The following is a 16291-nucleotide window of genomic DNA, read 5'->3' on the forward strand; positions in this document are numbered from 1 at the left end:
AGATAATATAACCGGGATGAGACGTAGCCAAAGTTAAGGTTAGTATCACAAGGTTAGCGTTTTCCCTCGACAATCTCTGCCATGGCAGGGAGTTGAGATCACAGGAAATAGTCGGAACAAGGAAACAGCGAAAATTGAAGAACAAGACTGATGCAAGGCTTGACGTGCGATAGAGGGTGTAATTGGAAATAGAAGAGTACAACTGGGCAATGCAAAAGAGGAAGCCTCTGTTGGCAAAGCAGCCAACGCTACCACAAGTGGTTGACTCAGATTTAATCCACAGCTGACCAAACAGTTTAAAGAACAGTTTGTCATAGCACATCACCATGTATACATTTCCTTGCCAATAACAGTTACAGCAGGCGGAAATAAGGGGCTCACTAGAAATTGGAGCCAACAGCGCAGATGCTACAGATAGCAAGGCTGTTGGAGAGGCACCCATAGATAAAGGTACGGCACAGGAACATGCAAAACAGAGATATGGATCACGTGCTGGCAGAGGAGATTAGCTTACTTGGCGTCATGTTCAACCCACAATTCTTTGTGCTGATGATGATCCATATCCCTGCATTCGCCTATTCAAAAGCCTCTTAAATGTCACTATTGGTGCTTGCCTTCTCCACCAGCCCAGCCAGCACGTTCTAGGCACCCACCACCAAGAGGTTCTCCACTCGTCTCCTTTAAGCTTTGTCGCACTCGCCTGAAAGCTATGCCCTCAAATCTTTGATATTTCCAACTTTAGAATTTTTCTGTAGAATTATTAATTGGAGAAAATGTTTATATGAGGTGAGGGTTCAGCCGGTGTAGTATTTAAGGAAACGAAAGTAAAGCAAAGACAAGGTTGATGACTGTTGGGAGTGCAGGGAAGGAGAGTACCAGAAAAGAGAGTCAAAGCAAGGAAAAATTAAAAGGCATTTAAAAAACAATAAACATAACACGGGGAAGATAGCTCATACCAGATTGGTCCAATACAAGGATATTTCTAAGTAATGCTGCTGAGAGGATGTGCATGGACTTCTAGAAGACTTTTGCCAAGTTGCTACAAGATGTGGACCCAAAGGACTACTGGTTTACACAAAGTGCTGGAGTAACTTAGCAGGTCAGGCAGCATCTATGGAGAAAAAGTCTGACGAGATTTCAGTCTGAATGAGGATCCGGATCCGAAACGTCATAATTATTTTTCACCTGAGACACCAGTAGCTCTGACCCACCGAGTTTCTCCAGAATTGTGTGTCTATCTTTGCCACAAGATATGCTTCAACTTACTCAATACAATGAAGCATGTTGTGTAACATCCCATCTTGTTCCATCCACACAGGATGGGAAAATAAAAACTAATACGAGCAGCCATAGCTTTAAGGTGAGAGGAGCAAAGTTTAAAGGTGACGTGCGGGGGGGGGGCGGGGGGTTTAAAAAATATATATAAACAGAACGGGGTGACTGCCTGGAATGCACTGCCCGGGATGGTGGTTGAAGCAGGTACGTTAGTGGCAAATACAATTGGATCGGCTCATGGAAATGCAGAGAATGAGGGCGTGCAGCGTAGGTTTACTAGGTTAATTCCCGGAATGGCGGGATGTCGTATGTTGAAAGACTGGAACGACTAGGCTTGCATATACTGGAATTTAGAAGGATGAGAGGAGATCTTATTGAAACGTATAAGATTATTAAGGTGTTGGACACGTTAGAGGCAGGAAACATGTTCCCAATGTTGGGGGAGTCCAGAACAAGGGGCCACAGTTTATGAATTAAGGGGTAGGCCATTTAGAACGGAGATGAGGAAAATCTTTTTCAGTCAGAGAGTTGTGAATCTGTGGAATAATCTGCCTCAGAAGGCAGCGGAGGCCAATTCTCTGAATGCATTCAAGAAAGAGCTAGATAGAGCTCTTAAGGATAGCGGAGTCAGGGGGTATGGGGAGAAAGCAAGAACGGGGCACTGATTGAGAATGATCAGCCATGATCACATTGAATGGCGGTGCTGGTTCGAAGGGCCGAATGGCCTCCTCCTGCACCTGTTGTCTATTGTCTATTGGAATGGAGGGATATGGGTTAGGTACAGGTAGATAAGTGACAGTCTTAACATCATGTTTGTCACAGATTTTGTGGGCCAAAAATAGTGTCGTGGTGTTCTGTATTCTCATTAGATGTCGATTATAATCTACATCAATATATGTAGATTAGTTCCCTATTGGTATTTTTTTTATGGCGTTCTTAACAGTTTCAACATCTGCAATACAGTATCTTAGGGTAACCTTCCAACACACATGAAACCATTTTTTTTTTTACAACTAATAATTAATTCAATGATATCCATGACATGCAAAACTGCCTTAAAATCTGGAAAAATTCCCTTTTTCGTAACCAAACACATTTTGTGTAGCACTGAGTAATGTGTACATACAGTTAGGCGTCACTAGAAAGTCCAGTGTAGGAGCGAAATGCAGATGCTGGTGTAATCTAAAGATAGACACAAAAAGCTGGACGAACTCAGCGGGACAGACAGCATCTCTGGAGAAAAGGAATAGGTGACATTTCGGGTCGAGACCCTTCTTCAGAGATTAGAAAGTCAGTCCTAACTTTGGATCAAGAGTGAGTTGTGATGGAAAACAGGATGTCACCAATTTTGCAGAAAGGAGCCAAGTAGGAAATTGAAACCTGAAGAGGAAAAGAATGGTTGTGCTGGGTGGTAGAGGCAAAGATGTGCAAATGGTAAATTCCCCAGCAAGGAAAATTATTAATGGACTTTGCATCAGTCCACCGAAAACAAAGCTCGCATCCCCTCTCATATAATGTATTTGGTCAAGGCTCATCTTTCTCTTGCCACTGGATTTCCTAGAGCAATGAAAGACTTGGTAGCTTATGCAAACTGCTTCAGAACTGCAAGTTTTTGCCTACATCTGCTTCCTTTTAATGAAATGCAGAAAGACTGATGCAAGCCATTGAATATTCTGGGAAATTCCCCAATTTCCTTCCTTTTACTGAAGGGTGCAATAACAACATCTAAAAAAAAATATTGTGCACAGAGAGGAACTTAATTGACCTGTTTAAAGTTCAGTTTAGAGATACAGCTCTTCGAAACTGGCTCGTCAGCCTACCGAGTCCATGCCTACCGTCAATCACCCATTCAAATTAATTCTATGTATCCCACCTTTGCATCCACTTACCTAAACACTAGGGGCAATTTCACAGAAGCAAATCAACCTACAAACGTGCACATCCTTGAGATGTTGAAGGAAGCCAGAGCACTTGGAGGAAACTCGTGCAGTCACAGGGAGAACCTGCAATCTCCACGCAGACAGCACCCAAGGTCAGGATCAAACCAGGGTCTCTGGCGCTGTGAGGCAGTTGCTCCAGCATCCAGGATTAAAGGTTGAAGGCTACAGCATGGAAACAGGCCCTTCTACCCTACCGAATCCATGATGACCACCCGTCCACACTAGTTCTATGTTACGCCATTTCCACTCCCATTCCTGACACACTCGGGACAATTTATAGAGGTCAATTAACCTACAAACCCGCACATCTTTGGGATGTGTGATGAAACCGGAGCGCACTTGGGGGAAACCCATGCAGTCACAGGGAGAACATGCAAAGTCCACAGACATCACCCAAGATCAGGATTGAACCCAGGCCTCTGGAGCCATGAGGCAGCAGCTCCACCAGCTGCGCCACCGTGCGCATTTTTGTTATATCAACTGCTTCGAAGAAAGTATCATGGTTTTGCAACGTTGTAAGGTAGACGTGAAGAATAAAAAGGCAGCTTTATTTTACCGAAAAGCCAAACGTATGCATCATGGTCTCATGATGTTACCAAGACACAGCAAACAAAAAGCAGAACAGGGCCTGGTTTCCACGCTGCATCTCTGTAGGTCACATAACGGGGAATACGCCCTGATCTTTATCAACGGGGACAGTGTGGAGAGAGTGTCCAGCTTCAGGTTTCTGGGCACTCACATTTCGGAGGACCTAACAAGGTCCAATAACACTGCTGCGCTGGTCAAGAAGGCATAGCAACGACTGTTCTACCTAAGAACACTGAAGAAGTCTGGTCTACCCCAACAGCTGCTGACGACATTCTACCGCTGGACCATAGAGAGCATCCTAACACATGGCATCCCTGTGTGGTATCTCAGCTGCACGGAGGCAGAGAGGAAAGCTCTTCAGCGGGTAGTCCATAGAGCTCAGAGGACCATCGGAACACAGGTACCAGCCTTGGAGGGCATCTACAACACACGATGCCTCAGAAAAGCCACCAGCATCCACAAAGACTCTTCACACCCCTGCAACAGTCTGTTCGAACTCCTTCCATCGGGCAGACGATACAAGGCCTTCTACGCCCGCACCTCCAGACTCAGGAACAGCTTCATCCCCAGGGCCTTAGCAGCTATGAACCGGACCTGCTGAGCCGGATGGTCACATCGCACAGTGATCCGGCACAGATCTACTTGCACTTTATTCTGTTTTAAAACTGTTACAATTTGTTTCATTGGGTTGTTTAAATTAATACTGACTAGCTAATTAAATTATTGCATCGTATGGGAGGCGCATTCCCAATCTCGTTGTACCCCTGTACAATGACAATAAAGATATATTGTATTGTATTGTATAAAACATCGATGGTAATGGTGCATGCACACTCCGCTGTTCACTTTCTTTTCTAAAACAATTTTAAAAGTTTGAGAAATGCACCAATTATTTTAGCTCAGATTGAATATCATCATCATCATCATCATCATATATCTACAGCCGGAAACAGGCCTTTTCGGCCCTCCAAGTCCGTGCCGCCCAGTGATCCCCGTACATTAACACTATCCTACACCCACTAGGGACAATTTTTACATTTACCCAGCCAATTAACCTACATACCTGTACGTCTTTGGAAGCTGAAAGCTTTTAAAAGCAGCACAATGCTCATACTCTAAAGGATGTGTGTTTACATTGGCAATCTCAAGTTTCTATCTTTAGGCACAAATACGGCAAGAGAAAACTATAAAATGCAGATGCTGGAAATCTGAAGTACAAATAGAATTTGCAAGAAGTACTCAGTTCAGCTAGAAAGAATAAGAGTTCATTCTAACTTTCACTTTCTATTGACGGTGTCCGACATCCTGAAAGTTTCCAGCAATTTATCTATTAAAACTCAAACCTACAGAGAAGTGCAGCTGGTAGAGCTGCTGCCTCACAGTGCTGGAGATCCGGGTTCGATCCTAACCTCAGGTACTGTTTGTGCAGAGTTTGTACATTCGCCCTGTGACAGTGTGGGTTCCCTCCAGGTGCTCCGGGTTCTTTTGGTGTATCAATGTCACGAGTACCTAGGTACAGTGAACACTATTTTGCATGCTATCCAATCAAGTCAGATGATGCTACACATAAATACAATCCAACCAAACTCAAGTACAGTGGGTAGAACAATGAGGAAGATACAGAATGCAAAATATAGTTCTCAGCATTGTAGCGCAACAACTCTCTAGACAAAGTCCAATGTCCACAATGGGGTAGAAGTAATTCGGACAGTGCCCTAGTTTATGGAAGAAATGTTCCAGAAGCCTGATAACAGAGGGGAAGCTGTTCCTAAAGTTGGTGTTGGTCGTACTTTCAAGCTTCTGTAACTTCTGCCCAATGGAAGTGGGGAGATGGAATGACCAGGGTGGGACAAGCATTTGATGATGTTGGTTTCCTCCACATCCTAAAGACATGCATGTTTGTAGGTAAAATGGCCTCTGTAAATTGTCACCTAGTGTGTAGGGAGTGGATACATGCGAGATGTCATAGAGATATCAGTATGGTAGGTGTGGACTTGGTTGACTGAAGGACCCATTTCCAAGCTGTTTCTTTCAATCAACTCAAACAAGGTACATTCAAACGTTTTAATTGACTAGTGCAAGTCTCCATGAAAGCCCCCAGATGGGATTCCAGTCAAATGTTGTCAAAGTCTTAAACAAAAGTGATATTTGCCACAGGCAGCCGTATCATTTAGTTATCTGGTAATCCGCCACGCTCTACTTAAGATTGCATTTTTTGCTCAGAAAAGCTTCAGAATATGGACTTGTGAAATTTCAATTTTGGTTTGACGCACAAACCTCTGATGTGAACGTCAGCATTCCCGCCCTGTGAGGAGGTCAGAATTGCCAAAGAGCAGGAACTCCGGCTGAATTTCCTTCACTTCCCTCCCGTCAAAGTCCCACATTTAAAAAATGAAGGAATCGCCCATCAACTAAAATCACAGATAATGCCACAATCACTGGCAGCCAGGCACTTCAATCGACCAATACTCCAATGTAGACTTCAGAGCTGACCACCAACAACCCACAGCAGAGCGAGCTGCCTCAACTGATGACAGTCTTGCGCATCTGTGCGCAAGGAAACAGTAGCTGTCTCAATCACAAGATCCCATTGCCGTTTACCCAATCTTCACTTTCAACAACACAAATAATTGAGGCTTTCGCAAAGGAACAGGTCACAGACATCAACTAGCACTCACTGGGGATACGTGGTATTTAAAGATTACCCGTGCCATAAGCTCAATGGCGGGACAGTGATGCAACTGGTGGAGTTCGGCCTCGCATCACCGGAGACCCGGGTTCGATCCTGACCTCGCTCGGCTGCTGACGGCGTGGAGTTTGCACCTTCGCCTTGTGACAGTGTGGGTTTCCTCCGGATGCACCGGTTTCCCAAAGACATACGGGTTTGTATGTTAACTGGCCTCTGTAAATTGTCCCTAATGTGTAGGGAGTGGATGCGAAAGTGGGATAGCACAGAACTAGTGTGAACCGGTGATAGGTGGGCGACGTGGACTCGGTGGGTCAAAAGGCCTGTTTCATGCTGCATCTCTAAACTATTTTCATAACATACCTGTATGTGCAAGGACAGAATTTCAGCACAGAGAATTGCTGATGCTGGAATCTTGCATAGAACAGAGTGCTGGAGTAACTCAGCGAGTCAGACAGCATCTCTGGAGAATATGGAGGTGACAATCTGAAGAAAGACCAGACTGTCTGAAGAAGGTCCTGACCCGAATCGTCGCCTATTAATGTCCTCCAGAGATGCTGCCTGACCTGTTGAGCTACTCCAGCACTGTGTTCTGTACACGTACTGAGACAGACTTTCATGCTCTGCGCAAGACACAAATTTGCAATGCAATGCACACCAGCCAAGATTGTTAACTCATTAGATTTAGTCAGAGTCAAGATTGTTTAGTTGTCACATGTTCCGACAACAGAATAAGTAAACTCTTACTTGCAGCAGCATAAGAGGCCTGTAAACCCAATGCACACAGAAAATGTTAAAAAATTCAATAAATCAGTCATTAAACAAAAACTAAGCCCTCAGTGCAACCAATGACATTCGCACAAGTTCATAGACTTTAGAGATACAGTGCAGAAACAGGCCCTTCGGCCCACCGAGTCCACGCCAACCAGCGATCACCCGGTACACTCGCACTGTCCGACATGCTAGGGAAAATTTGCAAAAGCCAATTAACCTACAAACCGGTACATCTCTGCAGTGTGGTTGGAAACCGGAGCACTCGGAGAAAGCCCACACGGTCACAGGCAGAGACGTACAAACACCGGACAACGGCACCCGTAGTCAGGATCGAACCGGGGTCTCTGGCGCTGTAAAGCAGCAACTCTACCGCTGCGCCACCGTGCCACCCCGTAGTTCAAAGTTGATGTTAACATTGTGCAGTGTCCAAAGACCTGTTAGTTGTTGAAAAGAAACAGTTCTTGACCTGGTGGTCATGTTTTCAGTATCTTCCTCTGGATGGTGGCCAGGGTGGTGTGGGATTAGTAAAACGGAAAAAGGAATGTTCACATTATGACCCATGGTAACTATTGCTTAGTTTTAAGGATAATAATCAAATAAAGATCTCTAGTTCGGAACACCTTGAAGTGGAGAAAAAAGCTAGCACTTATTTCAAGAAGGCTAGAATACAAAAGCAGGGATGTAATGCTGAGGCTCTATAAGGCGCTGGTCGGGCTGCATTTAGAGCATTGTGAGCAATTCTGGGCACCATATCCGAGGATATGCTGGCAATGGAGAGGGTCCAGAGGAGGTTTTGACAAGAATGATCCCAGAAATGAGTAGGTTAACCCATGATGAGCATTTGATGGTACTGGGCCTGTACTCACTGGAATTTAGAAGAATGAGGGGGGACCTCATTGAAACGCATTGAAAAGTGAAAGGCTTGGATAGAGTGGATGTGGAGAGGATGTTTCCACTAGTGGGAGAAGCTAGGACTAGAGGTCTGAGCCTCAGAATTAAAGGACGTTCCCTTAGGAAGGAGATGAGAAGCAATTTCTTTAGTCAGAGGGTGGTGAATCCATGGAATTCTTCGCCGCAAATGGCTGTGGAGGCCAAGTCAATGGACATTTTTATGCCAGAGTCCTGATTAGCACGGGTGTCAGGGGTGATGGGGAGAAGGCAGGAGAATGGGATTAGGAGGGAGATAGATCAGCCATGATTGAATGGCAGGGTAGACTTGATGGGACAAATGACCTAATTCTGCTCCTACCACTTAGGACCTTGTGACCCAAAAGTAAACATAGCACAAAAAGTAAGGAAATTTGTGTTTGGTAGATTATTTCTTTGTTGTAACAATGCTTCTTGCCAATAAATCTTATACCGTTGGAAAGCCTGTTTATTTCCCTTTTAAATGGTGCCACATTTGTAAGGAACATGCATTTGTGGGATGAGCAGCAGAGCTGAGTATATGGGTTGCGCCCATGAAAAATTTGCCAAATCTTCTCTGCCAATGCCAAACAGCTTATTCTGCTGTTGCTATTGACACTTGTTTTGAGCTTCTGGTACCCCCAGGTGCTGACAAGAATGGGATGCCATCCCACAACAGTGTGTGACCAGGCTGGTGACCAGCATGAGGAGGAGGTGCCAGGCTGTTATGGCTGTGTATGGTTCTTCCACACGCTACTGTGGCTCCTGTTTATTAAATGAATAAATTGTTAAATTGCCAATATGTCTTGTTTCTTCAGACTTCAATCATCCAATCCACCAAACAACACCGAACAAGAGTCAATGGCAGAATAAGCTGTTTGGCATTGGCAGAGATTTGGCAAATTTTTCATGGGCGCAACCCATATACTCAGCTCTGGTGTGGGTGGGGGAAACCTTTCTCTTTTAGGCCTCTTCCTCACGGCGCGGGGTGCGGCTCGGCCGCGGGGCTTTCCATCGCCTGGCGCGGCTCGGCCGCTGGACTTAACAGTGCCCGGTGCGGCTCGGCCGCAGGGCCTAACATCGCCCGGTGCGGCTCGGCCGCGGGACTTAGCTGCGCACGGCTCGGTCGCGGGGCCTTCCATCGCCCGGTTCGGCCGCGAGACGTCTCGGCGCCCGGAGCGACTCGGCCGCGGGGACATCCATCCCCTTGCGGGGACTGTGCGGGTTGGTCGGGGATGAGCTGTCTGTCTGTCCGTGGGCGTGGGGAAGAGAGTGGAAGTTTTGTTGCCTCCATCACAGTGAGGGGGTGTTTGGAGTCACTGTGATGGACGTTTGTGTTGGGGTCACGTGTCTTGTGTTATTTTTTGTGTGTGACTGCTATGTAGCTCTGTTGTACTGTTGAAGTATTTTCTTTGCTCACAACTGTGCAACCACTAAACAGCTACCGTTGGCTCAAAAAATCTCCAGATTTTTAAAAAATAAATTAGGAAATACTCAAAGCCAGGCAGCGCACACGGAAAGAGAAACAGTGTTTCAGGTCATTCCATGTCCCCATTCCACTGTCTAAGTATTTCCTGCTTTTGTTTCAGATTTTCAGCCTCTGCGGTTTGCTGTTCAGCTCAAGTTGGATATTGGCCCTGGCTTAGAAACGGCAGAGTTTAACAGAATGAAACGGCCCAGCCTAGAATAGAAATGCAATTTGCGTACCAGTCCTTGTTGGTCTTGCTGGCGTATAAATAACTATCACCACAACTCAAAATGACAAAGGAAACTTGTGCAAGGTGGTGGCATTTTCAATCCCGCCAAGCTGCAAGGATAGGCGTGCTTAAAAAAAAATGAATCAATCCGATAAGTCACAAATGGAAATTATCAAGATGTCAGCATCAAAAACTCAATTCATGGATTTTTGACAGACCATTAGGTAGATAGAAAATGCTGGAGTAACTCAGCGAGACAGGCAGCATCTCTGGAGAGAAGGAATGGGTGACGTTTTGGGTCGAGACCCTTCCTCAGACCATTATTTGTCACAATTTTGATTATGAATATAAATGTATTTATTTTTTAATTACATTAGCAACGGCTCAGAAAGAAATACTGTGTGTACCACTGAGTCCAGGCAATCTGTAATGTAGATGAAAACAAGTGTGTTCAGAGGTGGACACAGAGTACTGGAGCAACTCAGCAGGTTAAGCAGCATCCCTGGAGAACAAGCATTTTGTGTCTAACTCTGGAGAACAACTTTGTCCCTGTGTTTGTACAGGGAAACAAGTCTTTTTTTTTTTTTAAAGACTTTTAAAGCTAGTTTTACATCCTGTTTAACAGTTTCATGCAAGTGATTTAAGACTGAAGTCATTTCTCAGTAATCGCTGAAGAGCTTGACGTGCATTTCAGGTTGTTGAGAGTCTCTTGTCTAGTCAGGATTTATCCTTTGAGGTTATGACCAAGATATCGCATCTCCCCTATCACAGACACTGGAGAGCTGACCAGAGTCCCACTGTTTCAATCCTCAGTCACGAGGACTCCTCGCCTTGCCTCTGATAGTTTGAAGCCAAAGTAGGAAGCGGAACTTGGACAAGTCATAAAACTACTTGCCAGCACTCTAGAAAAGAGTATACGAATGAACCAAATTAAAAAAGAAACAAACCCAACATATTAAGTTAAATTTAACAGAAATTTCTCAATCTAGTCCAGGGTGGAAAGTCCTAGAAAGCACAGCGTTAAGGTCTGAGGGGGAAAGTTTCAAGATGTGCAGGGCAATTATTTATGTACACATTTATTCATTTAAACACACAGAGTGGTAGATGCCTAGACCATAGTTCCAAGGCCTGCGATGGAAGGTGATACGATAGTGGTATTCAAGCAGCTTTTGGAAAACCACATGAATATGCAGAGAATGGGGGGGGGGGGGGGGGGACATGGACCATGGTTTTTCAGTCCAGTTTTTAAGATGATGCAAAGGAGTGGGTAACCTACTCGATAACCAGCCCCACTCTGCAGGATGTGGAAAGGATGTTGTGTCTTGGAGCTCCTCTGGTCCAATGCTGCAGGACTACTCAGGACAGCTGTGCAAAAGTCATTTGTGATTTATTCTGGGTCTGAGACATTCCACTGCCCGGGAAACTGCGATAGTCGTGAAACAGTCAGGCTTTCTTCACACTGCAGGATCCAAAAGGAAACAGGGCAGAAAATCTCTGGTCAGAAGGCAAGACTCAGGCCTGAATGATACATCACCAGGTCACTGAAAGGCAACAAGCAGATCCGGCAAAAGGTCACGATAACAGACTCGGAGGCATAGAGTCTCAACATTTACCACAGACACTAGAACACTGCAGCAGAGGTATAGGACAGGGAAATGAGGAACTGGTTTACACAAAAGGACATAAGGCGCTGGCGTAACACTTTCACATTTGATTATGAAGAAAGAGGGTCAGACCTGGAGTGGGAAAATATCAATGTGGTGGTCCCTCCCTGGGGAAGAACGGAGTGAACAGGAGGGAGACAGATCTTAGAAACAGGATACAAATCCTTACCAGACCCTGAATAGTGGGACTGTGGACCCCAGGACTCAAGACCACATGCCTGGCTGAGACTGCTGACATTCTGGCTTGATGGGCAGCACACAGTTTAAGGTTCAAGTTCTTGTTTCTTACGTATGCAATTAAAAGAAGTTTCAAGGACATCTTTCACCATCTCTAATATGTAGGAAGGAACTGCAGATGCTGGTTTAAACTGAAGATAGACACAAAGAGCTGGAGTAACTCAGCGGGTCAAAACAGCTCGACCCGAAACGCCACCTGTTCCTTTTCTCCAGAGATGCTGTTTGACCCGCTGGGTTATTCCAGCTTTTTGTGTCTATCTTTGTGTACATCTCTAAAAAGTGCACAACAGCAACACTCTCCAACTCACTAGGTTGTTGATCCATCCCATTCTAGCAACTGAATACAGTGTGTGATGTGGTAGCAGGATTCACAGATACTGAGAGACTAGAGAAATCTCCGGAAGACATTCGTTTGGCAATCGATCCCTCTGAGAAACTCCCACCAGGTTCCGACCAACCGTGGATAACCTGGCGCCGTCTCAACAGACTGCGGACAGGCGTGGGGAGGAGCAAATCGAACACGCTGAAGTGGGGATACACTGAAGATGCGGCAGACTGCGAGTGTGGACGGGGTCTCCAGACTACAGGAACATCTCCTGAGCTGTGACATGCTGCATGGCACACGCACTGTAAAGGATCTTGCAGAGGCCAACCACGTGGCACTAAAATTTGCTCGCTATTGGCAAACAGTTGTGTGATGACACGAATAAATAAAATAAGATAAATAAATTCTAACGACTCAAGCATCGAAGTCTATGGTTAACATTCCTGTGCAGTACTCCCTCGGTACTGCACAATCAAGGTATGTTGTTTTTCTAAATGAGATGTTAAACCAACGCACACAAGACCATGAAAGATTCCACGGCATTCAACCAAGGACGGGCAGCACAGTTGTCCTCAATGGAGTGGGTAACCTTCTCCATAACCAACTTCATTCTGCAACTCTGCAGTAACTGAGTGAATGTGGAAAGGATGTTGTATCTCGGATCTCAATACCAGTAAAGAACACAGATTATTTGGTAGCTTTGACAGCACTCCTGATGGGAGGTCATTGTTGGCTAATTGGCTGCTGTTTTTGCTTACATTAAGATTAAGATTATAATCCTCCAACACAAGATTCTCACACAGGGTCGTCCCATGTATGGAACTGGGGATGACAATAAACCCCTTAAATCTTGACTGCACTTCAGAACACACACCATTCTTTGCAAACTTTATATGTGGACATCCACACTGATTTGTGAGGGGCAACTTAACAAATTGAAGTATTTCTGGTTAAGGGACAAGATTAAAGGCTTCCATTTGTTACAGCACCTGATGGATCTATCCTTGACCATCCGATCCTCACCTACATGTTACATTATTCAGTTTATACATGTTCGCTGACAATAACTAGCACCAACTCCCATTCCCCTCCCAGTCAACTATCAAGCTCTCCACCAGTGGCAGCCTAACTACAGTCAATATCCTTGACATTGAGCATTGGAAAAGCCAACGCCTTTCGCCCCCAGAACCAAGTCCGTTCCCTCCTCTCTCATTCCATGCCACACCTCACCACCATCTCCCACTGACTGTGTTCCACTTTATAATCTCATTGGAGTTTATATACTCATTAGCAAAATCAATTTTTAAAAAAAATCACTATTATGCTGCTAGTCACAACCCAATCTCTATTGTTTTAAAAACATGCTTTTTAACAATTCCAGCCTGGACTTGCCCATTATCCTCTGGCCTGCCAAATCTCAGAATTGATTCATTGAGGGGAATTCAGCAAGGAAACAGGCACTTTGGCCCATTCCAACCATCCATTCACACTAATGTGCATGAAGGAACGGCAGATGCTGGTTTCAACCGAAGATAGCCACAAAAAGCTGGAGTAACTCAGCGGGACACGCAGCATCTCTGGAGAGAAGGAATGGGTGACATTTTGGGTCGAGACTCTTCTTCAGGCTCGACCTGAAATGTCTGCCTTTCCTTCTCTCCAGAGATGCTGCCTGTCCCACTGAGTTACTCCAGCTTTTTGTGTCTGTCCATTCGTACTAGTTATCCCACTTGAGCAATCCCATTGGGACAATTTACAGAGGCCAATTGACCTACAAACCTTTACGTCTTTGGGACGTGGGAGGAAACCGGAGCATCTGGAGGAAACCCAGTCACATGGAGAACATGCAAACTCCATACAAACAGCACCCAAGGTCAGGATCGAACCAGGGTTTTGTGGCTCTGAGGAAGCTGCACCACCTGCTGCGCCACTGTGTCGCCAGATATTTAATCAAAACTCTCACTCAAATCCCTCTATCGCCTCGTCCTTTCCCACTCGATCATCACATCACACCCCCCTCCACCACCTTGTACATGGCCAACAGACCATTCACTGCCCCAGACACTCATCTCTGAAACTCTGCCTTGCTTAGACTTTCTTCCTTTGAGCAAACTTTCCCTCTCCCATCTCTGACTCTACACCAGTATCCATCTTCCCCCACCCATGTGAAGCCTTATCTCTTTGAGGTTTGTTAATGATCAACAGGCTACCTCTGAACACTCACTGCTCAATTCATCCCAGCTTCACTTGAATAAGCAAGCGCGTTTATTGGTAAGCGACTCTCCACCCAATTCCTTAACTAAAAAAACAGACAAGTACTGACATCTCCAAAGAGTGGACACCTCCATCAATGGGTTTGAAGGACTCGTTGAGGCACCTTGCCAATGTTTTCATTCCCTGCGACTTCTCTATAACCAACTTCATTCTGCAACTCTGCAGTAACTGAGTGGATGGGGAAAGGATGTTGTATCCAGGGGAACTGGAGATGATGTCCACTTATAGAGTGGTACAGCGTGGAAACAGGCCCTTCGGCCCAACTTGTCCACACCGGCCAACATGTCCCATCTCCACTAGTCCCACCTACCTGCGTTTGGTCCATATCGCTCTAAACCTTCTATCTCCCGAGGATAGACACCAAGAGCTGGAGTAACTCATCATCTCTGGAGAGAAGGAATGGGTCGAGACCCTTCTTCTCCTTCCGCAGGACAAATAGTAGCATGAACAAGTTATTATGGACTCACCAATAAGATGCCAGGTCTTCCTCTTGCCGTACTTCCAGCAGCCCCGAGTGCGGTCCGACTCGTAGCCGATGAGAGGGGTGCAGAATCCGTCCGCCACCTGCCCGATCAGCATCAGGATGCCCGCGTTGTAGTTGTTGATAGCCAGCACCGTGTGGTAATAAACCAGCAGGTAGGTGAACCACATGGACGCGCACAGGTCATTGAGGAAGTGCCCCACCGCGTAGGACAAGCGGGAGCGGAGTGGCAGCGAGGGCACCTCGTCAGACATGGTCCCCGACAACGAGTGAGCGACACACCCACCAGCTCAAGTCTTTGGCACTGCCTGGAGTGAGTGGGGTAATGTCTGCAGCGAGTCCTCCTTGCACCTTGTCCTTGCCGACCGCTTTAAAGTGGCTCGCAGGCGGTCCTGGATGCGACCTGTACTCGGTCCACAGGCGGCTCTGAATGCAACCAGCCCTGGGTTTGTTACACAGAATGTAACCAACTGGGCTTGCTACACTTTACACAGGCAGCAGCCCTGCGTGTGACCAACTGGGCTTGCTACACTTTACACAGAGCAGAGGGCTCTGAATACAACCAGCCCTTAGATTGTTACACAAGAGGGTCCTGAATACAACCAGCCCTGGGTTTGTTACACAGGGGGCTCTGAATGTAACCAGCCCTTGGTTTGTTACACAGAATGTAACCAGCCTCTCCGGCTTGCTACACTTTACACAGGCAGCCCTGCGTGTAACTAACTGGGCTTGCTGCACGTTACACAGAGAGGGCTCTCTGAATACAACCAGCCCTGGGTTTGTTACACAGAGAGGGCTCTCTGAATACAACCAGCCCCTTGGTTTGTTACACAGAGAGGGCTCTGAATGTAACCAGCTTGCTTGACGTTACATATAACCGGCTTGTTACACGTTGTACAGGTAGCTCTGTCTGAATACAAGCAGTCCTGGGCTCGTTACCCAGGGGGTATAAACCAGCCTCCTCCCCCTCCCCTCCCCTCCCCCCCCCCCCCCCCCAGGCGTGTTACTCGTTACACAGGGAGCCCTGGATACAACCACTCCCGGCCGGGGCTTGTCACACGTTACCAGCGCCCGGCCCGCTGCTCTGACACATTCGCTTTCCCAGACCGACTCCTTGGAGCTTCGTGTAACATTGCTCTCGCTGCAGCGTCTCCCGTTCCTCCCCACTCCAGCCTCCTCCTCCTCCTGCTGCCAATAACCCGCCGGTCGATCATGTGAACGGTTGTTAACACAGGGGCTGTATCCAGTTGGAGAAAAACACTGGGCGTTTTCCTCCTCCCGCAGCCCAATGAGCGAGGAATTGGGGCGGGACGTCCGCTCGTTGCCCGGCCCACAAATTGACACAGGTGGAAAGAAGGATGGGGTCGAGTCTTCTCATAGAAACATAGAAAATAGGTGCAGGAGGAGGCCATTCGGCCCTTCGGCCCTGCACCGCCATTCAATTTGA

At 46.4% G+C, this 16291-nt stretch overlaps 1 protein-coding gene across 2 annotated transcripts in view; it reads right to left on the reverse strand.

The window, feature by feature from the left end:
• The window catches only part of LOC144607253 (major facilitator superfamily domain-containing protein 12-like), a 45383-nt gene extending 29588 nt beyond the window's left edge, over positions 1 to 15795 (reverse strand). For both annotated transcript variants that reach the window (XM_078423970.1, XM_078423971.1), the window contains exon 1: positions 14831 to 15795. In XM_078423970.1, the coding sequence (XP_078280096.1) occupies positions 14831 to 15098 (268 nt within the window). In that variant the 5' untranslated portion in view covers positions 15099 to 15795. The remainder of the gene's footprint in view (positions 1 to 14830) is intronic.
• Between the last annotated feature and the right edge of the window lie 496 nt (positions 15796 to 16291).

This window comes from Rhinoraja longicauda, chromosome 28 (assembly GCF_053455715.1).
Source record: "Rhinoraja longicauda isolate Sanriku21f chromosome 28, sRhiLon1.1, whole genome shotgun sequence".
Lineage (NCBI taxonomy): Eukaryota > Metazoa > Chordata > Chondrichthyes > Rajiformes > Arhynchobatidae > Rhinoraja > Rhinoraja longicauda.